Source organism: Rhinopithecus bieti, unplaced genomic scaffold (assembly GCF_001698545.2).
Source record: "Rhinopithecus bieti isolate Rb0 unplaced genomic scaffold, ASM169854v2 scaffold_11380, whole genome shotgun sequence".
In the NCBI taxonomy this organism is placed as follows: Eukaryota; Metazoa; Chordata; class Mammalia; order Primates; family Cercopithecidae; genus Rhinopithecus; species Rhinopithecus bieti.
Window position 1 is genome coordinate 2,347,500 of NW_016807225.1, and position 26,943 is coordinate 2,374,442.

Below are 26,943 nucleotides of genomic sequence, written 5' to 3' on the forward strand. Positions count from 1 at the left end.
GGCTGTCCTTGTTCTTGGTCACTCTAAGCCACACTCACTCATGCCCTTTCCATTCCCTAAACCTTAATTTTTTTTTTAACCTTTTCATTGCAGCTTCATCATAAGTGCATGAATGATTCCAGTTGAAGCTGTTGTGCAGTGCTTTGCCTAAATGGAAGTTTTGACCAGTAACATTTCTATTTCTGAATATGTGAGAGATCTGCATCTTACCAGCTTTCATGACAGCATCTCTCCACCCTCCACACTCCTGCCATTTAGCCACATTGGCTTTCCTATTGTTCCCTTTTCTTTTACATACTATTCCTAATGCCTGGAATTTCCTTTCCAGTTGACAAGTTACTGGTCATCTTTTGAGATGCAGATAAAATGTCGTTTCTACTTGGAAGCCTTCCTTGATTTTTCTCCATAGTAAGTTGTTCCCTTCTCTTGTTTTCTAAAGCTAGTGTCCTGTTCCCAGCACAGTGACATACAGAGTTTGGGGAGTAGCAGGAGTTTTTTCTTTCTTTCTTAATTTAAAAAAGTGTACACATATTTTTAAACTACATAAATATATCCATTATGTGTTGACATTAATACTAAATGATAAAGATGAATAGTATAATCACAATGTACTGGTCAAGACTGGAATGAGACATACCGAAGGACTCCCCATGGCTGTAGAATGGCCCTGGGGGTGACTTTTTTCCTTCTTCTTTGCACTTTGCAGTACTTACACATTTTGGTAGTTAGCAGGTTTTAATTTTTTTAATTTTTATATTGTTTGAAATGCTCTACAGCTTGATATTAGTTCAGAAGTATTTCTCCCTTATTTTGAAATAAGAATCTGTGCTGTAAGTTGTGAAAGAGAGGAACAGGAGAAGGAAAAGGGAGCTTAACCACATTTATTGAGCATCTGGTTTGTGCCAGATCTTGTGCTTTGTATGATTTGTCCTGAACACAGGGTTGTAATATGGGTATTGTTATCTTCATGTATAAATGATGAAATTGTCTTAGAGGCGATACCATTGGTCCATGGTCACACATGAGGTAACTGATGGCCCAAGAATTTGAGTCCAGGTCTTTCTGATGTGAAAGCTCACATTCTTTTCTCTACTTTAACTTTCCTACCTTTAGAGGCAGGAAAATCAGTACCAGTCTTTCCACAATGGCATCCCAGACTAGCCTAGACCTATTTTTTTTGATGATAACCTACAAAGGACAGATGGAAATATTTCTGAAAAGAAACTGTCACTGGTGGATTATAAGAATCTTTCTGTGAACAAAAATGAAAAAAAAATTACGGGGGTACAGTAGAGTTCAGCATTACAAGTGTCTTTATCCTAGTCTGTGCATTTGTATAGTGTTTTACTTTTGTAAAACACCACTTCCATAGAGAAGCTTTGTGTGTGGGCAGAAAACATCAATAGCCTGAAGAAGCTAACTATCAATATATGACTTGTATAATATTTACAATTTAGATTGAATTTTGACTTGCTTTGTATGCTCACTCTCCTGAATAGAACTTATTTTTTTAAATAGATTTAAACCAACAGGTCAGGCAAGTAAGGATGGTTGTTTTAGATGGTGAGGAATTACATAAGGGAAATCTTATGACTCTAGGGGACAGAAATTGTGGATTTTTTGGTCCTGTTGGATTTTTACAATGGCCTAATCATACAGGTGTTGGTCAACACTTCTTATAAATGTGATCTATCATTTTAGCTATGGTTTAGAAAGCCTATGGTTTAATAGTTACAGTATTTTAGAAGGGAACCATGATGTCATGAAAGGATGTAAAGAATTAGAAGAGATAATGAAAGAGTTTCCTGTTGGCCTCCATGCCATTTATGGACTCGAAGTGTGAGGAATTAGTCCATAAGGCAGACGTAGAGATGAATCATGTATTTCTTCCTTGGCAAGTGTAATGTCTGAATGTAGAGCTTTAGAGGCAAAGAATTACATTGGATTCAGTTCCTGAAATACAAGTTCTGTATTTCTTTTTTTTTTTTTTTTTTGAGAGGGAGTCTTGCTCTGTCGCCCAGGCTGGAGTATAGTGGCACAGTCTCGGCTCACTGCAACCTCTGCCTCCTGGATTCAAGTGATTCTCCTGCCTCAGCCTCCCAAGGAGCTGGGATTACAGGTGCGCACCACCACACCTGGCTAATTTTTGTGTTGGCCAGTCTGGTCTCGAACTCCTGACCTCAGGTGATCCACCCACCTTGGCCTTCCAAAATTCTGGGATTATAGGCGTGAGCCACCACGTCCAGCTGTATTTCTTTTTTTATCACATTAATATCAAAGCTGATTAGCTTCTTTATACCAAGAGGGTCCAGTTTGCCATAGAGGAATATGGACTTTCTCTTGGTTTGTGAGAAATTTGGATTATGTCCCATTGAACCTCAAAAACAAGATCATAAATAAGAAATAATAGTAACTAATAATAATTAAATGATTTATGTAGCTTAACTCATGTAATAACTAACATTTACTGTGTACCAGCAACTGTTCTAAAAGCTTTACATGTATTAACTGATTAGTGCTCACAGCTACTCTATGTGGTAAGTACTGTTATCATCCCCATTTTACAGATGAAGAAACTAAGCACAGAGAAATGAAGTCACTTGCCCAAGATAACGCAGTTGATGAATGGCAATCAGGATCCATGCCCAAGCAATATGGTGGGAGAATTCATGCTCTTAACCACTCTGCCAGTGATTCTTTGTGTGTGTCAAAAATCACCTGACAGGCTTGTTAACACACAGATTGCTGGGCCCAGCCACAGAGTTTCTGATTCCAGTAGGCCTGGAGTGAGGCTCCATTATTTTCCTTTTTAACAAGGTCCAAAATGTGGCTGCTGCTGTTGCTGGTGGTCTAGTAAGAGAAAGGCTTAATTATAAGTGTACATTTTCTTTTCTTTCTTTGGTGCTGTTTTTTTTAATCTCTTGTGATTTCTCCTGTATTTTCCCCATTTTATAAAAACATCTTTATTTATAAAGAAAGAAAACAGACAGGTGAAGAAGGTTTAAAAAAAAGGTGGAGTTTTTGGAGTTGTCTCCTATTTCCCTTGGCCAACTGAAGAAAGGGGCAGAGGCAGGTTACTGGAGCCAGAAAAACTGTAGGCCTCACTGTTCCAAGTTGCCTGATATTTTGCGTCCTGGGGAAAAGAGAAGTGAAGGGAGCCTAACTGATGTGATGGGGCAGGAATTCTAAATTTGTGATACTTTGCAAGCTGTTTGTATGCACTAGGTTTGAACCCAGCTACAATTCATTGTAGAAGTTCTTGGAAACTGGCATGTCAGCTGCCCTAGACAATCTGCACATTAACTTCCACTCTAAAAACTTTTCCTGGCTTGCCTTTGCAGAATGTGAAAGCTAGGTGATGGCGGTCCAGTTTTACAATAAGGGCCAGCTGTGCTTATGTGTGCTGATGTTACTGTCACAAAGACTTTTCCCTTGATTTGATAAAAATCCTGCTGAGCCGGACTCAGTCTTCATTGTTGAATGAACTGGTGTCAGGGAGTTCTCCTTTGGCTTTCTTAAAGGTCATTCTTTGCTCACTTCTTTTTTAGTTCACAGCTACATTTTTTAGGCTTCATGTGGTATGCTGGTTATGCCAAAATAAAGAACTGGATCAAAGACATTTCGTGTTCATAAGGCTAAGGACCAATCTGTCTTTTCAGATCCAGACTGCTAATAGATAAAGGACCAGGGAGACTCTATCTCCATAACCGGCTCACTCCCAGAATCCTAAGTTGCCTTCTACAACAGCACTGTGAACTTAACCTTTTGAGAGGTTTGGTTTTTATATCCAGCTTTGTGTTCCATAAAGCTTGCTCCCAGGGTCTCTGCCAGATGTACTAAGAAATCTAGCTTTGTCCTTATTTCTTCCTCCTGGGGACCATTCCATTGATCATGGAGTGGTAGGGGTGTGGAAACAGCAGAAGTCTGGTTCACATTCTGTATCCATTGTCAGGTCCAGCTGGCTGGAACCTCATTGTACTTTTAAAGGACAGACATATCAGCTTCTAGCTTTTTGACATGATACTTCAGTGTATTCTTCCCAAATTTATGTAATTGTCACACAGTTATTTAATAAAATCAAAGGAAAGTTAGCCAAAATATCCCCTCCCCAGCATCTTCCCATCATCACTTTTGCTGCTTTTTCCTTTTCTGTATCTCTGCTTATTGAGTGGCTAATCAGAAGTCTCTCCTCAAGAGCTTGTAATTCTGTGTTTCAAATTAGATATTTTATAGCCGGGCGCGGTGGATCAAGCCTGTAATCCCAGCACTTTGGGAGGTCGAGACGGGGGTATCACGAGGTCAGGAGGAGATCCGAGGGGACCATTTCCTGGCTAACACGGTGTGACAACCCCACGTCTCTACCCCTAAAAAATAGGAGAAAAAACTAAGCCGGGGCGAGGTGTGCAGGGGCCCGGGGCCTGTTAGGATCCCCCAGCTAACTTCCGGGAGGCTGAGGGGAGGGAAGGAATGGTGATAAAACCGGGAGGCGGAGCCTTGCCCGGAGTGAGCTTGGAGGATCCGGGCCGCTGCACTCACAGCACCGGGGCGACAGAGCGAGGACTCCGCCTCAAAAAAAAAAAAAAATTAGATATTTTATTTGGATCCTACCCATATTCTTAATCTTTTTCATTGAGTCAACCTTATTCTGTCTGTTGAATTACTATATCCATGGAAGAGCAGTTCTTATGATGGCTAATTTCTGATTTATGTTTCTGGTGTTTGTGATCGTGATTCAGTACATGATTTAATGCACAAAGAAGGAGGTCGTACGCTGGCAAAAGAAGGAAGAGATAGAAATAAGTTAGATGCCGAATATATAAACTGGTAATTGAGATGTCAATTTTAGGCCAAAATCTAATAGATTAGCAAACCAATGAGTTGGCAGTCCTTAGAGAAGTAGAAGGGAATAATTTAAGCCCAGCACTGATTCATGAAAAAAAGTAAGTTATGCTAGACTAACTTCATTTCCCTTCCAGGTAGAATTGCTTTGGTAAGAGAAGAGCAGGGGACTACAAAGGAATTACTGTAACTAGGTTTCACCAAGGCGTAATGAAATCTTGTGAGCACAAAAGAGAAATGTGAATGTGGTAATACTGTCATTAAGAATATTTGGTAACTGGTTGGGTGTGGTGGCTCACACCTGTAATCTCAATACTGTGGGAGGCTGAGGCAGGTAGATCGCTTGAGCCCAGGAGTTTGAGACCACCCTGGGCAACAGGTTTGAGACCATCCTGTCTCTAACAAAAATACAAAAAATCAGCTGGGCGTGGTAGTGTGCACCTGTAGTCCCAGCTACTTGGGAAACTGAGGTGGGAGGATTGCTTGAGCCCAGGAGGCGGAGGTTGCAGTAAACGGAAATCATACCACTACACTCCAGCCTGAGTGACAGGGTCTCAAAAAATAAAAATAAAGAAAACTGGGGGCCAGGCACGGTGGCTCATGCCTGTAATCCCAGCACTTAGGGAGGCCGAGGCGGGCGGATCACCTGAGATCGGGAGTTCAAGACCAGCCTGACCAACATGGAGAAACCCCATCTCTACTAAAAATATAAAATTAGCTGGACTTGGTGGCACATGCCTGTAATCCCAGCTACTAGGGAGGCTGAGGCAGGAGAATTCCTTGAACCTGGGAGGCGGAGGTTGCGGTGAGCTGCGATTGTGCCATTGCACTCCAGCCTGGGCAACAAGAGTGAAACACCATCTCAAAAAAAGAAGAAAAAAATTGGTAACTAAATGTGCAGCTGTACCCAAACAATAAATCAAAGTTTGAGAATTAAGTTTCTGGGACTCTGTCATTGACTCATAGTTCCCAGTGTTTATCAATGAATTTATTCATTCATATTTATTTAGGTACCTAGTATATGCTAGGCACTTAGGTACCTACAAGACATGTGAATCCTGTTTTAAGATGACATGAAGTAGGAATTCCGTGGAATAATGAATACTTGGGATGACAGGCAGGATTCATCGTGATTTAAATGGGTAGAATAATGAATCTAATTCATGGAATTTAACTGGGAAAAACATAAAGCCTTTCACGTGGGTTCAAAAATTCAAGTGTGAAGAAGACTTGAAGGGTTTAGGTTGACTTTAAATATAATAGAATTTAACAATAGAAGGATAGGTGCAGTGGCTCATGCCTGTAATCCCAGCACTTTGGGAGGCTGAGGTGGGAGGATCCCTTGAGTCCAGGAGCTCAAGACCAGCCTGGGCAACAGAGTGAGACCTCATCTCTACAAGAAATAAAAAATTAGCCAGGTGTGTTAGCACACGCCTGTAGTCCTAGCTACTCAGGAGGTGGAGGTGGCGGAGGGATTGCTTGAGCCTGGGAGTTAGAGGTTGCAGTGAGCCATGATTGTACCACTGCACTCAGCCTAAGTGACAGAGTGAGACCCTGTCTCAAAAAAAAAAAAAGTTAATGGAATAAGAACTGCCAAAACCACATATTATCTTGTGGGAAAATGTTTATAACTTATTGTCAGATGAAAAAAGCAGGTTATAAAGCATACAGTATGGAATCATTCTGTTTGTGCAAGGGAAATACACACAGAAGAGGAGTATACATCAACATGCTGACAAAATGTAGCAGACGTCTTTGGTTGTTGGATCGCGGATGAATTTCTCTATGCCTTTTTCTCTCTCAGGTTTTAGGCATTGAGAATATAATGCTTTGATTCTTTAAAAATTGCTTTGGTTTTGTTTCATTTTGGAATGGTGAAAGGGTATGTGGCCGCTGCTGGTAATTTAGCCTTGGGGGAGGGAAGGAAGATTTGGTCATCTTTCTCATTCGTCAGTGCTCACATCCAGTGCCTGAACCATTGCTTCTCTCTGGGAATCAGCATCATTAGCAAACTCCCACTTCCCCACAGGAGCCACTCTGCCCAAAATTAAAGCATTCTGCAGTGGGATTGGCGTGGAGCAGCAGGCTTCCACCATAGGAAAGTCCCCTCGGGCAGGGGCCACCGTGCAGCAGCTGTCTCTGGTGGGTGAGACTGGCAAGTGAACTTTACTCTCCTGCTCACACATCTGAGTGATTCTGGCATCTTTTTTTGGATCCAATAGTTTGGCTGCCCTCATTTATCACCCAGGTGATCCCACATAGACACAGAACTTGGTAAAGGCATTGTAATACTGCTTTGAAGTAGTATACTTCTTCTTTCTCAGAAGCAGCGCTTGTTGTTTACTACCCTTGTTGGTTCCCCCATGCCCCAAAAGCTTGGGTTCACTTTCCATGGGAAGAATGTTAATAATAGCTAATATTTACTGAACGTTTATTATGCATGCCATGTGCTAAATGCTGCACATAGATTATCACTTTTAAATCTTACACCAACACTATGAGAGATGGGATTAATTTTTATTCTCATTTCACAGCTGAGGAAACCAAGGCACAGCGAGGTTGAACATGTTGCTTCTAGTGGTAGAGCTAGGATCTGAACCTTGCAGGCTTGTGCTGTATCTCAGCCTTAGTCACTGTGTTGCTGCCTCCCCTTCTGAGTGTGGCCCTGTGCAGACCCGTGGTGTGGACCCAGGGTGCAAGGCCTCCTGAATTCTCTCTATCTCAGTGCTTGCATTGGGTTTGATTCCTTCCCAGCACCCAAAACCTTAATCCTTTCCCAGGAGACTTTCATCCTCTCAAGTAAACAAATTATTTGGAAGTTTTTAAGTCCTTTCACCCTGTTGCCAAGCAAGGAAATCAGCTTGCACTTACAATTTCGTGTAGTTGTGGGCTTTTGACCTAGCATCTAAAGTTCACATAGCTTTTCCAGATTGTTTCCGAGGTTTTCATTATCTCTGACACCATCCCTATTATACTTTAACTCTTCCCATAGAAGAACCATTTCCATATAACTCCATAGGTTCAAAACAGGAAAGGCAGAAGAGAGTATACTCTTATCTCAAGGTATAAACTCAAAGGTTAAAAAAATATTAATTTCTTTAGTATCATAATTTTTAGAGATCACTTAAAAATCTTGTTCTAACACATAAATTCTCTAAGAATCAAAGCACTTGTCACCGTGAGTGTGAACTCTTGCCAGGTCCATCTAACTCAGTTAAATAATATTAAGCACAGATTTCATTTGGCTAGCTATTAGTGTTCCCAGTCAGCAGGTACTGACAGTTATTAACAGTTATAGTTCATTTATAATTTACCTTTTACATTAAGATTTCTTAGTAGACTATTTCAGTATGTATTAAGTTTATATCTAAATGCAATTCAACTTTTCTTTTTCACTAATGAAAGTAGTTATCATTCATTGAACGCATTTCATAAACAGATTTATTCTTTACAGAGACGCCACTGTGCAATTTCAGTGCTAAATGTAACTATTATGACCCCTTGACTCTCTTCTAACTAAATTTGACTTTTAATGTCAATATATCATCGGGCTCACTTTCAGAGCCAACCATTCTTTCTGCCTTTCATCCATAGGACTCATTTACACCAAGGTTGCCACTGTGCTTGCATATCTCACTTCTTCAGACCTTCATGCCAGATTACTGGGTCATTCAGATTAACATGATTTTCATCACTAATATTAACATATAAGCTAGGACCCATTGATTCTACCTAACATCTCCTGGGCTTTAAACCCCTGTGTTAATGCCACCTATTCTGGAATCCTGCCATTCCTGACATTTTTTCATCTCCTCATTCTTCCTGTGGACTCACCTGACAAGTTACTGCTCTAGATCATGAGCTTTTTAAAAGCAGGAACTATGTATTTTTCTTCTTGGTAGTCCGTAAGTACCTAGGAACAGTGTCCAATAAATGTGGATTGAATTGCAATGAAGTGAAATAACTACTTAGGCATGTATCTTTACATGTTATTCCAGTATTGCAAAGTACACGAATAGAAAAAGTTATTTTATAGCTAAAATCAGAAAATTATAAAAACAGGAAATAAGAGTTTTAATCAAAGAGAAGTGAAAATGCTATAACTTTTAATTTGCATGTTTGTCTAAAATTGAGGTATATTTATATAAACTAAAAAATACATCTATTTTAGCTGGGCTCAGTGGCTCATGCCTGTAATCCCAGCACTTTGGGAGGCTGAGATGGGCAGATCACTTGAGATCAGGAGTTAGAGACCAGCCTGACCAACACAGTGAAACCCCATCTCTACTGAAAATACAAAAATTAGCTGGGCATGGTGGCACACACTTGTAATCCCATCTGCTCAGGAGGCTGAGGCATGAAAACCGCTTGAACCCGGAGGCGGAGGTTGCAGTGAACCAAGACCATGCCACTGCCCTCTAGCCTGGGTGACAGAGCAAGACTCCGTCTCAAAAAAAAAAAGAGAAAAAAAAATCTATTTTAACTGTTCAATTTGATGAGTTTCAGCAATTTTATATATCTTTGTAACCACCATGCAACACAACATACGGAGCATTTCCATCACGCTTCAAAATTCCCTTGTGTCTTTTTCCAGTCCGTACTGCCCCTCCCCGCTAATAATCATTCTTCTGACTCCTCTCACTGTAAATTTATTGTGCCTGTTCATGGATGGAATCATACAATATTTGTTCTTTTGTGTTTGGCTTCTTTCATTTAATGCAGTGTTTTTGAGATTCATCTGTTTTGTTGCTTATATTAGCAGTTCATTCGTTTTTATTGAGCAATATTTCATTATATGAATATACTACAATTTATTTCTCTAATAATAGGCATTAGGATTGGTTCCAATTTTTGACTACTATGAATGCAAATTCCATGAAAATTCTTATGCGACTTTTTTTAGCCACATTTTTATTTCTTTTAGGTCAATACCTAGAAGTAGAATTGTCCTGTTGTGTAAATATGTTTAACTTCATAAGAAACTGACAAGTAGTTTTCTGAAACGATGGTATCATTTACACCCCCATCAGCAATGTATGAAAGTTCTAGTTGTTCTTCATGCTCACCAACATCTGATATTGTTGTCCAATTGATTTTAGTCATGTTAGTAGATGTAAGATGTTAGTTGCATTTCCCTGGTGAGTACTGATGTTGAGAACTTTTCATTTGCTTGTTAGCCATTCACATATTTTCTTTTGTGAATTGTCTGTTCCAATCTTTTACATGTTCTTAAATCTCATTATTTTTATTATTTAAATCAACAATTACCAATGGTACATTTTTATATTTATCACTAGAAATCCTTTGTCACATATACATACCTATATTGCAGATATTTTTCCTCAAAGGCATGTCTTGCTTATTCATTGTCTTTTTCTTAGTGATGTCTTTTGATGAGCAGAAATGTCTTGATTATGGTAGTTTCATAGTAGTCTTGAAATCAGGTGATGTAAGTCTTCTTTTCAAGATTGTTTTGATTAATGTAGATTCTTTGGTTTTCCATAATGTTAAAGTCAACCTTTCCTGCCACCAGAGGTATGCTAGATGGGAAAAAAAAAAAAAAAAAAATCAACATGTCAGTTTCTTCAACAACAAAACAAAGCCGGCCGGAATTTTATTGTGATTGCATTGAATCTATAGATTAATTAGAGGGTAGTTTCCAGTTCTGGTAGTGGCTATGTCTTTATCTGATCAACCTACTTGATAAAATATAAAAAACAACTATTTAAAGGCACTGGAGGGTGAGCAAAAGCTGATTGATACTGGAGAGGATTCAACATTTGAAAGAAGGGAATTGCCAGGGGTGAGTTTTCTGGGTTTTTGTTTGTTTTCTGTTGTTGCCTTTTCACTTAAGGGCAAGTCATAGTTTGCACCACATGGAGCAGATAAAACTTGCCCCAGAATCTGCAGTCTAACTGGCTTGATGAACTGGAGGATGGAGTTCAGGACAACCACATCTGCTGTAGAGGGAGAGGGGAACTCTAGAAATGAGACATCTCCAGAAAAGGGGAGCCTAAATTCTATGTAGAAAATTTTCCCAAATCTCTGACTGACCCCTGACTAATGCATATGCAAGACATACTTCAAAGCTTGTAGGTAACACAAAAAGAACAGATCTGAGCTGCAGCCCATTGAGGAGAAGAAAGAATTGCAATTTGAGTTTCTCCAGGTTAACCATTTACTTAAAACACATACACACACATTCTTTAGTGCGACATAATACAATCCAGTCTCTACAACATATCATTCACAATATCCAGGATACAATATGAAATTATTCAACGTAGGAAGAAATAGGAATGTATGACCTATCATCAGAATAAAAGATAATCAATGAAGACCCATCTTTAGAAGGCCCAGATGATAGAATTAACAGACAAGGATTTTAAAGTTACTGTTATAACTGTGCAAAAGGATGTAAAGGAAAATGTGCTTTAATGAATGAAAAATACCAAATACTGACCAAGTGCGGTGGCTCACGACTGTAATCCCAGCACTTTGAGAGGCCGAGGCAGGCTGATTACCTGAAGTCAGGAGTTCGAGACCAGCCTGGCCAACATGGCGAAACCCCATCTCTACTAAAAATACAAAAATTAGCCAAGTGTGCTGGCACATGCCTGTAATCCCAGCTACTCGGGAGGCTGAGGCAGGAGAATTGCTTGAACCCAGGAGGCGGAGGTTGCAGTAAGCCAAGATCATGCCACTGCACTCCAGCCTCTGGAGTATAAGAGTGAGAATCTGTCTCAAAAACAATAATAATAATGAAGACAAGATTTCCAAATGGAAATTGTGAAACTGAGAAAAACAATATCTGAAATACAGAATAGACATTCTAACAATTTTTAGTCTTCCGGTGAGTCAACATATCTTTGTACTTATGTAGGGTTTTGTTTAGTATTTTTCATTAATGTTTTATCAATTCAGTGTAGTGACCTTATGTATTTTCTATTAGATTTGTTTTTAGGTATTTGATGTATTCTCATGACATTATAAGTTGTATTGCCTTTTTTTTTTTTTTTTTTTTTGAGACAGAGTCTCTCTCTGTTGCCCAGGCTGGAGTGCAGTGGCATGATCTCGGCTCACTGCAACCTCTGCCTCCCAGGTTCAAGTGATTCTCCTGCCTCAGCCTCACGAGCAGCTGGGACTATAGGCACCTGCCACCACTCCTGGCCAATTTTTGTATTTTTAGTAGAGATGTGGTTTCACCATATTGTCCAGGCTGGTCTCAAACTGTGACCTTGTGATCTGCCCACCTTAGCCTCCCAAAGTGCTGGGATTACAGGCGTGGGCCACTGTACCCAGTCAAGTTGTATTGCTTTTTAAAATTTCATTTTCCAGTTGTGTATTTCTAGTATATAAAAATATGATTGTATTTTGTTTATGGACCATGATGACTGCAACTTTGCTACATTTATTTATTAGTTCTAGCAGTATTTCTGTAAAGTTTATAAGGTTTTCTATGTAATCAATCATCTGTGAATGAATAATATCATTTTTTCCTTGCCTTAAACTGGCTAGGTCATCCATTGCTGGTGGTGAATAGAAATGTTTTCTAGTTTACTAAGAGTGTCTGTCAGGAATGGGTGTTGAATTTTGTCAAATGCATTTCTCGTGTTAACAGTATTAATATATGACTTTTTTTCATTCTCTTAATGTGGTGAATTATATGATTGACTTTTTTTCTAATGTTACCCTTGCATTCCTATGGTAAATGCCACTTGGCCATGATATATTATCCTAGTGTGTTTGATTGGTTGGTTGATTAGATAGATAGATAGATAGATAGATAGATAGATAGATAGATAGATAGATTTTATTAGCTGATATTGTGTTAAAGGTTTTTATGTATCTGTGTTCATCAGGCATATTGGTCTGAAAAGACCAAAAGAAAGTAATTTTTTTTGTACTATCTTTGTCAGATTTCTGTGTTAGAGATATGCTAACCTCATAAAATGATTTGGGAAGTTTTTTTTTTTTTTTTTTTCTCTGCTCTTTTTTGAAAGAGTTTGTGAAAGGATGGAATTATTTATTTTTGTTTGATAGAATTCTTTTTTGAGGGGGGTGGGGGGGTCTCACTCTCACCCAGGCTGGAGAGCAGTGGCACAATCTCTGCTCACTGCAACCTCCACCTCCCAAGTTCAAGCAATTCTCCTGCCTCAGCCTCCTGAGTAGCTGGGATTACAGGCACCAGCCACCACTCCCAGCTATTTTGGCATTTTTAGTAGAGATGGGGTTTCACCATGTTGGCCAGACTGGTCTCGGACTCCTGAACTTAAGTGATCGGTACACCTCGGCCTCCCAAAGTGCTAGGATTACAGAAGTGAGCCACCATGCCTGGCATAGAATTCATTTTGAAATCATCTGGGCTTAGAATTTTCCTTCTTTGTAAGAAAATCTTAAGGTTTCTAAAAAGGTTTGATTACAAATTAAATTTTTAAAACATGTATTGCAGCAGGTCTGTGATTCTCAAAGTGCTGTGAGTGGACCTGGGGGCCATGGAGAGGTTGGGAGGAGGGGGGATCCTCAAGACCCTTTGAGGAATCCAATAGAGTCAAACATTTTCATAGTGATACTAAAACATTTCTACTTTTTTCACATGGTGACATTTGCACCAATGGTACAAAAACGGTGGGTTTTGTAAAAACTGCTCATGCCTTAGTTAGCACAGATCCAGGCAGTGGCACCAAACTGTAGTAGTAGTCACTGTATTCTTGACCACCATAGCATTTTCACTTAAAAGAAATGCCAGTGCTACTTAAGAGTGTCCTTGATAAGCAGTAACAATTATTTTCTTAAACTCAACCCTGGAGTGTATATCTTCTTAATATTCTGTCTTACAAAATGAGATGTACACATAAAGCAGTACGGCTGCGTAGTATGTGATAGTTGTCTCAAGGAAAGGCATTGTGATACTGAACTTGAAAGAGCATCTGATAAGAGAAACTAGGGTTATTTGGATTTGGATATTTGGCAGTCGTTTCCTCAAAAGTAAACAGTGAGCCTATCACTTCAAAGAATACAACTGATAGTATTTATTGTCAATGATAAAATTACAGCTTTTCAGGAAAAGCTTCACTTTTGGAAAACTTGCATCCACCATTGTGAGTTTGACATCTTCCTAATACTAGAAGATTTAAATATCTGTACATTTCCCAAAGTGCCACTGACTTGAATAGTCTTTCTTGTAAAGAAATAATTTCTCCCCAGAAAGCGCCTCCTTCATGGCCTTATAGTTTTATCCCTCAGAAGCACCATTGGCATTTTAAGCAGCACACATTTTCTTAATACAAGACTATTCCTTTCATTTCTGGATATTTTAACACCCCGACCTCCACCTATTAAATGTCAGTGACACCTCCACCCCCATCATTGTGACAATTGAAAACACACTCACGGTTGCAAGCACCATCAAAAAGAGCAGGGGCATCCTTATACGTGGTAGCTTGTGTTTGGCTGGACCTGGGTGGAGGAGGCTGGGAAAATGGACCATGGAATCACCGTCTGTACAAGTATCACAGTCCTCTGCATATCTTTGTGGATAGTGCAACTTCCTGTTGAGATTTGGCTTTACATTTTTCAGATTCCCTGCAAGTTCCCTAAAATTGGTATCCATTTAATGGAACAGACATTAAACCAGAGGAAAAATATAGCTCTTCAATGTTTATTGACTGGAGGTTGCAGGTATGCTGCAGGAAGGGCAGTTGTAGAGAAAAACGTTTCATCCTGCGGTGCCACGGTACAATATAGAAAGTAAGATAAAGTTCTAAATGGATAGGCTAATAAGATAATGTAGTGTTCAGAAAAACTTGCAATATTGTTGCCTATTCACTACATATGTAAAGGGGAAATGCAGCATAATTCACTTTGAATCAGATGTTAAGCACAGAGCCTTCCCACAGCTAATTCTCTTGGCTCTGTATACTCTATTGTAGAAGTAAAGTGAATCAGTTAGAAGATATTTACAGGGCCTGTGTACAATATTATGTTTTAGCATTGAGTGAAAAACACTAAATTTTGTACAATATTATGTTTTAGCATTGAGTGAAAACACTAAATTTTGGAGAGAATGATTGAACCTCAAAATTTTTGATAGGAGTAGAAAACATTATTAGAAAAATAGAATTCGTTAAGGTTCAAGAATGGGATGGAATTTTGGATTGAAATGGAAAGTATGAGATACCTAGAAAGGAATATTTAGATAGATAAACTCGGGCACCAGAAATCAAGGAAAGGCCAAGTTATAGTACACCTGGCCTCCGCTGTGTCGATCATTACAGCACTTGCATACTGCAAACCCCAAGGCTTGTGCTTTAAGTGTGAGATACCATGGGCTGAGTCACATCCACTGTAACTCCAAGCAAGTTTCTCCTGGCACTTATTACATTACACAGCTGAGCATTTCTGCCCCCACCCAGTGTTACACTGTAAAAATTCCTGCCTCTTTACTAAAAGCCTCTACTTGCTTGAGAAACTTCCTTTTGTGATATGTAGACTGGGCTTATGTTACTGATGAGATTAAAAACAGATTTCATTATAAAAGTTTATGATGTTCCAGTCCATTCAATTTGTGTATAGTTGGAGGAACACATCCCTTCTTATCCATAATTCCTTATTTGATCTTCTCTTGCCCACTGTCCTACCCCTTTATACATCCACAGACCCACACCTCATATTCACACACTTGCAAACCTGTCCATGATCATCCCCACATAAAGGGGCCTGGTTACAGACTTTGATTTCTGATACACAAGAAGGCATTAAAGTGAATGTCTCTTGGGGATATTTGTTGTTAAGACAGCTTTTAGCAAATGAACCAATCTAGCCAGTGAGATGAATTCTTATGTAAGCTTCATAGTTACATAAATCGTGTAAAATTTATCACCGAGTCTAGATTGCTTTCTGTGGCTAGAAACTTCTGTAACCAGCAAAGCAGGAACAAAAGCAGAATCACTGTTGATGGGCTTTCTGAACTTTAGTCTAGTTGTTGTAACTAATAGTTTCATTCTGGATTCAAAGCAGCACCTACCCTAATTGGTGTGGAAATCTCAAGGTTAGCTAGCTAAAGCAGTTTCTGCTTTTTCACCTGTTTCTTTCCTTTGTATTCATTTGTTCACTGGATCAGCCCACTCCTGCCTTGAACCTAGATACGTGGCAGCTCCCCCTTCCGTTCACAGCTCACTGTTCCTTTAGCTGAGCCAGTAGCTAGCTGTTCAGTAGTTTTGGGTGTTTTATCTTCAGTAAGCTTTTCTCTTCCCTCACTAATGAGAAAAGAGATAATAGATTCCTCAGGCTCCTCCTTTCCTAACAATGTCATCCTGTTTTACTGTCACTCAGCACCCTGCTTTGTGAATAATGTTAACATTTCATTAATGTATTGAAGTATTTATTTATATTTGATCAGTGCTCACCATATTCCTCCATACCTCTAGAAGTCTCTTGGTAAAGATCATGCCCTTTTAACTGTCTGATAACATGCACACAGAGGCACTTCACGAAGGATCACTGAAGATCAAATGTCACTCTCAGAAAACGTAATAGATAAGCTCTGAGCTTTTTGGCATGTTCCCCAAGAAGATTAGTAGATGGTATACAGTTGAGCAGCTGAACTGTGGGAGCCAAACTGTGGGAGGAGATGAGTAAGGGATGTGACATATCAGAGGTGAGACTATGGGATAGAAAGCCTTTCATCCACAGGCTTCAGAATACTGTTCACAGACTTACCCTTAACGAGAGATTTGGAAATCTCTCTAAGAGAGTTGGGAAACCAAAGCAGAGGCCTGAAAAGACCAGGTTGTGAGGGAGGACACAGGCAACAGAGGAGCATGGACTTCTGAGCTTGGCAAACATTTCACTTTGCTCCCTCCCGCAGTGCTCTGTTGAGTCATCAGGACCCAGGCTATAAATAACCCCACGTGGCTTTTAGGCCAGGACTCAGGAAGGTCTGTGTAGCCTCACCCCAGGGTTGCTACACCTCTGTCATTGAAATGACTTTAATGACAAAGGAAAGAATAACGCTGATTTAAATCACTATGAATACTTCTTTCGATTTAGGCAGCCTTTCTTTTTTCTAAGCCCCCTTAACCAGGGTTTGGAGCAAGGTTGTTCATTATGGAAGTCTTATGTTTCTTCTATGTACAATTTTCTTGTCACTGTACCTAAATAGGAAAAGAAATACAGCGTAATTAAAGACAGTCCCAGGAAGAATAACCAAAAGTGTTAAGGAGGTGGAAAGACTGACAGATAAGACTGTCCTCAGAAGAAATGAGACCTTTAGAAAATCATACTAAAATATATTTAGCATAAAATTTACCATTTTAACCATTTTTAAGTGTACAATTCAGTGGCATTTAGTATATTTATACTGTTTTGCAACTATTAGCCACCATCTGTCTCCAGAACTTTGTCATCATCCCAGACTGAAGCTGTGTACTCACTAAACAATGACTTCCTATTCTCTAATTCGATAGCCCTCGATAATCACCATTCTACTTTCTGTCTCTAAAATGTACCTATTCTAGGTACCTCACATAAGTGGCATCATATAATATTTGTTCTTTTGTGACTGACTCATTTCACTTAGCATAGTATCTTTTCTGTACATGTGCTGCAGCATATGGCAGAATTTCCTTTCTCTTTAAACCTGAGTAATATTGTATGTAGATTCATCTGTTGATGGACATTTGGGTTGTTTTCACCTTTTGGCTATTTTGCACAATGCTGCTATGAACATTGGTGTATGGTTGTTAGTTTTGATTTCAATTCTTTTCTGTATATATCTACAAGAAAAATTGCTGGATCATCCAGTTATTTTGGGTTTCACTTTTTGAGGAACCCCTAAAGTGTTTTCCACAGTAGCTGTACCATTTTACTTTCCCACCAGCATTGCACAAGGGTTCCAGTTTTTCCACATCCTCAGCAGACCTTGTTATCTTCAGGTGTTTTGTTTTAATGATAGCCAGCCAAATGGGAATGAAGTAGTATGTATGGGGTCTTTTCTACTGGGAAAAATGATCTGAGAGGGGAAATGTAGGAGGCTATAGTTGTAAAGACTTCTGCTAGGAACTACACAGACATGGTCACCAGAATCTAGAATTTGGGGCTGGGTGCAGTGGCTCACGCCTGCAATCCAAGCACTTTGGGAGGCTGAGGTGGGCAGATCGCTTGAGCCCAGGAGTTCGAGACCAGTCAGGGCAATGTAGTGAAACCCCCCCCATCTCTACAAAAAAATACAAAAATTAGCCAGGCATGGTGGCATGCACCTAGAATCCCAGCTTCTCAGGAGGCTGAGGATCACCTGAGCATGGGGAGGTTGAGGCTGCAGTGAGCTGTGATTTCACCATTGCACTCCATCCTGGGCTACAGATTGAGACTCTGTCTCTAAATAAATAAGTAATTTGGGCAAGGAAGATAGTCAAAGTATTTAACAAATACTATAATATAGCATAGGTACTGATTATTGTGACCTTTGCCTTCCTCAGGTGTACAGATTGTCAGCCTTAGTGGGGACTATATGAGGTAAATTTGGAATAATGAAAAAAAGTGTCTTCCACACCATTTATGTTACCCAGTGATAGGGACATAAGCTCAAATATAAACAGCTTCTAAAAAATATTTAGATATTTAACTGATGCGTGATTGAGAAAAAGCAAGAATTCTGTGTGATGAACCCTTTTCCTTTTGAAGTTGATGTTAGAGAAGATGATCATGATCATGCATCTGTTCCTGCCTTAAGTTAGCCCCCTATCCTGCATTGGAAACTCTGGACTCTTCTGGTAGGTCTTCTGGCGATCACAGGGGAATGAAATTGCTATTGCAGTTGTTTTACATCCAGCAAATATTTATTGTACATTGACCGTGTGCCAGGTCTTATGATACGTGCTAGGAAAAGAACAGAGTGCAAAACAAGAACCCTGTCCTTGTCATCGTGGAGCTACGGTTTAGTGGGGGAGTCAGATAATATCACACAAGTAGGTTTGTAATTCCAAACTGTGCTTGGTTCCATACAGGAAAAATACCCAAGACATTTCTCTCCTTTCCTCCAGATTGTTCATACAACCACTCACTCTAAGAAACCTGCTTGCTTTTCTCTTCAGGAACCTCCAGACAGGTGGGTTTGCCTGGGAAGGAGAGGTAGAAAACAACGTGTACAGCAAGGCTACAGGGGTGGTCCCCCAGCACAAGTATCACCCCACAGCAGGCAGCTATCAGCTCCATTTTGCCCTGCAGCAACTTGAACAACAAAAACTTCAGTCCCGGCAGCTCCTGGACCAGAGTCGAGCCCGGCACCAGGTAATTCAAGATAAGTCTTTTCCATGTGTTACTATCTTCCTGCTGTTGGTTTAAAAAAAAAAAAAAAAAAAAAAAGTGAATGAATGAGAAATGTAGGATTAGTTTTCCAACCCCATGTCACCCTGGCTTGGACAGCTCATGAGGAGTCTCATCTTGGGGAAAAAATGTTCTGGAGCCATAACACTGGCTTTGCCTGAAAGTGATGCTTAACCAGTGTTTGACATGTGTTTTGTTTTGTTTTTTTTCCATTTGAATGCTCCTATACAAAAATCTCTATTGTGGTGTTTACCCTTTCTGTTGTATGATCTTAGTTTAGTAACCTCCCATGGGGTCTGATTCTAAGACACCTGAAAGCTAGCATTTTAAGCATCTTTATTTCTAAGTGTTCTACTTTCTTGCCTTCATATACTCGGCATACATATGTGATATTACTCATTATATAACAAGATTTTCAAGGAATAAATAAGCTGCAAGTTCTTCTGGAAAGTGGAAATGGACATATGTTAGCATGCAGGTCATCTGTAAATGATAGCTGTTCATTCAACAAATGTTTACTGTGTATCTGTTGTGTACTAGGCACTGTTTAAACAGTGGGGCTATAAGGTGACTGTACACACAAAACTCCTCACTGTTGTGGAACTTATGTGTAGGGAGATGTTGATTTGCTACTCACTGTCTATAAAATACCAGAAACTCCTGAATGAGGGAGCTATATAAGTATATAGCACTAATATATTAGTATGGCCCCAATTGTAGAGAAAGGATGACCTCACCAAAACTTCAGGGTTTAAATTTTTCTTGGTGACTCAGGATCATCATTAGAATAGTTACTATGGCCCGGGCACGGTGGCTCACGCCTATAATCCCAGCACTTTGGGAGGCTGAGACAGGCGGATCATGAGGTCAGGAGATTGAGACCATCCTGACTAACACGGTGAAACCCCGTCTCTACTAAAAATACAAAAATTAGCCGGGCGCAGTGGCGGAAGCCTGTAGTCCCAGCTACACGGGAGGCTGAGGCAGGAGAATGGCGTGAACCCGGAAGGCGGAGCTTGCAGTGAGTGGAGATCGCGCTACTGCACTCCAGCCTGGGCGACAGAGCGAGACTCCATCTGAAAAAAAAAAAAAGAAAAAAAGAATAGTTACTATGTTCTACAGTGGAGTTATTGGAATGAATTAGTACTGATTCTATAAGCTTTTCTGACATTTGGTTATGTGAAGAAATAACTTTTTATCAGTTTGATCTCCTGATCACTTTTTTTTTATAAAAATGTAGTACATAGTGTGCATGAGTTTGTGCAATATTATTATTTACTCAAAGACTAAAGCAGCATTTCCCAAAGGTTTTTTCCTCTAAGTAAAACAATTATTATTATATTCTGTCTTATCTTTTCAACTACCATCCATAATAAAATGTCATTTTATTATTTCAACATAGTTCATCACTTGATCATCTTTACCTGAGGTAGAGTACTCTGTACATTATGTTAATTCATCATAATTGAGAAATTGTAAGTGCCGGCGTTTGCAAAGTAGTTCTTTAGACCATTTTACTGGAGAAAATAAGATTTCTTAATCTGGAAAGCATAAGAGTATAGCATCTCATTGTAATCACCACATCACTTCCTGTCATGTAAAATTTTCTTCATTTGGAAAATCTTGGGGATAGCAGAAGCGTTTAAGCCAGTTTACATTTTCACAATTCCAGATACAAATGTGTGTCTTCGTTGTTGTTGTTGTTTTTTAATCTGCGTTCTTAAATTTCTTAAAGCTTTTTAAGCTTTAAACTCCCTGTCATTCAGAGTACTTAAGAATGCCAACTTAATCAGATACTGGATAGGGGAAGTATCACTGTATAGGCTGAGGATCAAAAAACTACTTATCGGGTCCTTGGCTCATTACCTGGGTGACAAAATAATTTGTGCACCAAACCCCTGCAACACGCCATTTACCTTTATAACAAACCTGAACATGTGTCCCTGAGCCTAAACTAAAAGTTAGAAAAAAAAAATCTCTGGCTCTAATGAATCTAGACAGTTGGTACCCTTTAAACCATGCTTCAATACCTTGAAATGGAGGATGACTGGGGAAGGAGAGGCAGTTTTGTTGATTTTCACTTTTAGAAACTGCTTCATTTTTAAGTCCTTCTCATACTTTTGATTAGCTTCCAGCAACTCACATTCCTTTGAAAATTCAAAGTACTGTACTACTGTTCTTGTGTGGAATTTCTTTTCACTGAGGATTATACTGGTTTAGTTTCACTGAATTATGAAGTATATGGAAATTATGTTTTTCAGAATCTGTCAGAATATCTGTTTTAGGGAGGAGGCAGAACTCCCAAGAAGGGAGTTCTCTCGTTCTCCTGGAGAGCAAACAGAAAATCATTCATCATAATTGTATATAGGTGTATAACATTATTTTATTTCTTCTCCCCCACACCCCAAACCTGTTTTTCTAAACCACAGCTGATTTAGGGAAAAATGAGTAAGGGTGAAGTTTCTGGGACTATAGGAGAGAGCTAAAGTAACTAAATTCCATTAGCTTCAAGAGTTTATAACTAATAAAATAACAAATAAGATATTAAATATTCTAACAGGAAGAATATGTAGAAACTTAGAGCACTTTATTTCAGAGGGTACTTAGAATCATTCCACGGTGGAAGCAAAACCCTACTAGATGTTATGCCTTTGTAGCTTAGCTGTGCTGGATCTGGCGGTTATAATTGTCACTGAATTGTTGATTGAAGCATGGTTTACATTCTCAGTATTCTGTATTTCTGTCCTTGGGTTACCCTTTAGATAGCAATGGTACTTTTCTAATGAACTCCTTGCACTTTGGATTCCTTTTTCTAAAGTGTAGGGAGCCTTTGGTGTAACTAACAGTGTGATTAACTGCCTGTTTGAAAGCAGTGGATAGAATTGAAATCTGATTTACCTAACATTCATCCATAAAAGAGGCCTGTTTATGGAACAGGATGTTAAAGGAGGCCTTGTATTTATATTATATCATATTATATTATGTTTATGAACAGCACCTTTAACATACTAATCTCCTATTAATGTCTGGGAAAAGTTCATGCAGCCTTTCTCTCATTGTATACATAGGAAGTTCTCCATTCTTTTCGCCCTCCAATCAGAACACTTAGATATCCAGCTTATTGAAGGTGTTAATTTCTGCTTAAACTCTGATTCAGGATGTGAGTTTGGAAATGCAGATCTCTCAGTATTCACAGGGAATGAGCTTTGATCTTCATCTCAGTATAGCACTGCACTCATAAATCTAGCAGTTGTCATACACTTAATCCACCCCTGCAAAAGACTGATCCTGTGACATGGGAGTGAGAGAGGAAAGTCACCCAGAGCCAATGCCAGAAGTTTTCGGGAAGAGATATAAGAAAATTGGTGTGATCCAGTCCGTATGATAGAAGGCATAATAAACAAAATAAGACAAAATTGAGCTTTTACACACTGATGGTAAAACCAGCAGTTTGAAAAACATTGTTTTAAGTCAGAGCAGAGGTCAGCAAACTTTTTCTGTAAATAGCCAGATAGTAAATATTTTAGGCTTTGCAGGCTATAGCATCTCTGTTGCAACTACTCAGCTCTGCCATGGTAGAGTGAAAACAGCCATAAACAATATGTAAATGAATGAGTGTGGCTGTCTTTCAACAAAACTTTATGTACAAAAACAGGCAACAGCCTGTAGGTCCTAGTGTGCAGACCCCTTGACTAGAGTAACAGAACCATTTGAAGCGCTTGTTAAAAGTATTGTTCCTCCATCCCATTTCTGATTCATTAGGTTTGGAATAACCTAATGAATTAATAGTTCCAAGTACTATTCCAGGTTCTCTGTACACATTAACTCATTTAAAAATGAATTTCAGGGCCAGGCGTTGCGGCTCATGCCTGTAATCCCAGCACTTTGGGAGGCCGAGGCGGGTGGATCACGAGGTCAGGAGTTCGAGACCAGCCTGACCAGTATGGTGAAACCCTGTCTACTAAAAATACAAAAATTAGCCGGGCATGGTAGTACATGCCTATAATCCCAGCTACTCAGGAGGCTGAGGCAGGAGAATCACTTGAACCCGGGAGGCGGAGGTTGCAGTGAGCCAAGATCGCGCCACTGCACTGCAGCCTGGGTGACAGATTGAGACTCTGTCTCAAAAAAAAAAAAATTTCAGGATGGTTGCAGGAAGTACAGAATCTCGAGAGTTAGGAAAGGTCAAGCAAATCTGTTACAGATTGATACAGCCCAATACATGTCTTCTGTCTAATTCCGTCTTCCTTCTCCTGCTGGCTTCCTGCCCCTGAAGGAGAAGGCAAAAAACACTTTTCTTTCAGCTGAGTTGGGGACTTTCTTGGGCAACAGTGACTACTGGTGACATCAGCATGAGTAGCTCTCCATGCTGGGGTCTGTGAGGAGGGCTGTACCGGCTGTGAGGCCCGACTGACCTGATTCTAATTGCAGACATTGAGCTGATGTTATTCTTGGCGCAGGACAGAGCGATTACTCAGTAGTTTCTGTTAAAGTGATCCTTTGTTAAACTTCTGCTCCCAACCCACTCCCTGCTTCCTTCCCTCCCACTCTCTTCTCTGCCTCATCCACAGTGAAAAGGAGCCCCAAAAGCAGAAAAATTAAGGACATTTTGACGGCCAACACAGAATTGCCGAAGTTTCCTTTAACAATAATGGGAGAAAGGAGAGATTTTAAATACATCTTAATTCTTCACTGGTTCCGGTCTTTTTCCAAACCCCTTCAATTTTTAGTAGACTTAATTTTCAACATTAGTAAATAACTCAAGGTAGGAGAAAACGGTGCATCCTAAGTTTCTGTCATCCTTCTGCCCCATCTGTTCTTTACTTCTCGCTTCCCACCATGCCCAAGTTTACCAAACTAATCTGGATTCAATAATCCTAGCAGAAACTAATGTTCCTATAACAGGTAGGACTGGGAGCAACTCAGTGTTCACATCAAGAGGTCTTTCAGTTTGCTGGTAACATCTTGAGTGCAGTGTGTAACAAGCTTTTTGCTAATGCTATGTGTGTATATGTGCAATCCCACAGGTGTGGAAAGGATTCCCGTGTAAACCGAACCATGTCTTGTTATTTTGCTCTTAAAAGTTCATTGCATGTGTCTAAAAAAATTCTGCCTCCTCCTGCAGGAATGAATTCTGTTTCGCCAAGCCTTCAGCTGCTGTGTGTTTGTGTTATGGAGGAGGGGAAAGAAAGAGAAATTCAGCAGGCACTCTGTCTTTTTCCAAGCAGCTGGCAATAACATGCTAGCTCCTCAGTGTGGCACAAAGAGCAGGCGAACAGTCTAGCCATGCAGGAGGTGTCTTGATACATCTTTATAATGGTGTATCAGAGAGGAAGATTGGACTTGGGGCATGAGAGGGGAGGAGTGTGTGTGTGTGTGTGTGTGTGTGTGTGTGTGTGTGTGTGTAAGTTCCGGAGCATATTGACTCCAGAACTTAATGTCATAACCTATTGATTCTTTGTTTTTTTGTTTGTTTGGTTGGTTCTTTTGTTCTATTTTATTTTTCCACTTGACTTTTAGCAGGAACTCATACTTAGTGTCTAGCTTTTAGTTTTATTGGTTTTCCTAGGACTACTTGATTCAGTAGGTTTTACCAAGCCAAACTCTTTCATTCTTATTTAATGAAAATACATAGAAAATACATGAAATAATACTGCATTCAGTTGTTTTGGAAATAGGCCACTCTTGACAGGCTTTGGAGTCAGATAACCCACAGCTTAAGTCTTGGCCCTGTCTAGTCCATGACTCAGGTTATTCAAACTTTTAGAACCTCATTTTCCTTATCTCTAATTTGGAGATGATGATATATACCTGTGTGTTATCATGATTGTAGTTCTCAGGATGTGATATTGATATTATCATATGTCAGGCACCAAAGTGGCCATTCTTTTTTTTTATTATCTCAGTGGATCTTTACAAAAGCTGCCCTCTTATTAGCCTCATTTCACAGATGAAAAAGCATAGTATCATTTATGTAATTTTCTCAATGTCACATAAGTAATAACTGGCAGAACTGGGATTTGAACCCAGGTCTGTCAGCCTGCAGCATCAAAGCTCCTGGCTATTATGCTATATGCTGCCTCCTACTAATAAGGCATTCAATAAACAGCAACTATAAGTACTATTACGTAAATTTTAACTTGCAATTTATACGTTCAACAAGGACTTTTTTTTTTTTTTTTTTTGATACGGAGTTTCACTCTGTTGCCCGGGCTGGAGTACAATGGCGCAGTCTTGGCTCACTGGAGCCTCTGCCTCCCAGGTTCAAGCGATTCTCCTGCCTCAACCTCCTGAGTAGCTGGGACTACAGGCACACGCCACCATGCCAGGCTAATTTTTGTATTTTTAGTAGAGATGGGGTTTTCACCATAGTGGCCAGGCTAGTCTTGAACTCCTGACCTTGTGATCCACCCATCTCGGCCTCCCAAAGTTCTGGAATTACAGGCGTGAGCCACCATACCTAGCCAACAAGTATTTATTGACTTCTATGAAACTATGTTTGAACAGTTCTTCTCAGGTGTCTTCATTAGTCTCCTATTCATAAGCACCATCTCAAAAGAAAAGTTTTCCTGAACTTAGGCCTAGATGTTATCCCAATTACCTCAATTCTTAATGAAAGAAATATCTTACTAAGATGTTCTTGGGCTTAACAATCTTGGAAATGCCCATACTTTACCCTCCCTTGTACTTTTATTAAGTAATAGGATTAGCACCTAACAATCCATGTCAGTATCCTGACATTTGTTCTAGAGGCTTGGATATTAGGAGCACTTGTATGGGTTATTATTAATTCTGTGTTATTAATAATATAGGAATGAATTTTCTAATTATTATTTTGTCCTTTCAACACTGTTACTGGTAATACTATTTTAATTTTATTTCTATGGGTGTTTTTCAGAAGACCACCAGGAAACGTGACAGGTGTCTACAAATGTGACTACCACAGATGACATGTTTGCTTAATTCATATTATGCTTGCTTTTTCTTTTTCTTTTCTTTCTTTTTTTTTTTTTTTTTTTTGAGACAGAGTCTTGCTCTGTCGCCCAGACTGGAGTACAGTAGCGTGATTTCCGCGCACTGCAAGCTCTGCCTCCCCGGTTCATGCCATTCTCCTGCCTCAGCCTCCCCAGTAGCTGGGACTACAGGCGCCCACCACCATGCCCGGCTAATTTTTTGTATTTTTAGTAGAGACGAGGTCTCACCGTGTTAGCCAGGATGGTCTCCATCTCCTGACCTCATGATCCGCCCACCTCATCCTCCCAAAGTGCTGGGATTACAGGCATGAGCCACCGCCCCCGGCCTATGCTTGCTTTTTCAATACCATATAAGTCCGATCTTAGTGTATTATTCAATACTGACTTTCGTTCATTGTGTTAACTTATTACTGATAGTAACATAAGTCCCCTGGTTATCATCATGTTGCTTTCTAAGCTGCTGCTAGGGGAATATTCTTCTGGAATCTTAGAGGAAAAAGAACATACAGTGAATGCTTCCTCTGCACCAGATGTAGTCTTATCTCCGTTCCACTGATGAGGAAATCTATGTTCAAAGAGTTTGAGTAACTGAGCCAAGATCACACAGCTGCCTAATTGTGGAGATAATATTCATACCAGGTCAGAGGACTTCCAAAGCCCCTTTCCACTCTACCGTCCTCCCCAACAACAGAATTGACTCTTCATTTTCTTTTTCGTTTACACACTTACCAGTCAGATAAGACATTCCAGCATTATTGCTGCTGCACTGCTATATACTCTTGTATACACAAATCTTTAAAAAAAA

The 26,943-nt window shown here is 39.7% G+C and overlaps 1 protein-coding gene across 21 annotated transcripts in view; it reads left to right on the forward strand.

Moving 5' to 3' along the window:
• The window catches only part of TTLL5 (tubulin tyrosine ligase like 5), a 300,796-nt gene that overhangs the window by 183,348 nt on the left and 90,505 nt on the right, over positions 1 to 26,943 (forward strand). For 18 of the 21 annotated variants that reach the window (XM_017880546.1, XM_017880559.1, XM_017880562.1 and 15 more), the window contains one exon: positions 18,933 to 19,128. In XM_017880546.1, the coding sequence (XP_017736035.1) occupies positions 18,933 to 19,128 (196 nt within the window). Of the gene's footprint in view, positions 1 to 18,932; positions 19,129 to 26,943 lie in introns of those variants that run through there. The other 3 variants (XR_001887070.1, XR_001887069.1, XR_001887071.1) reach the window with 2 other exon arrangements.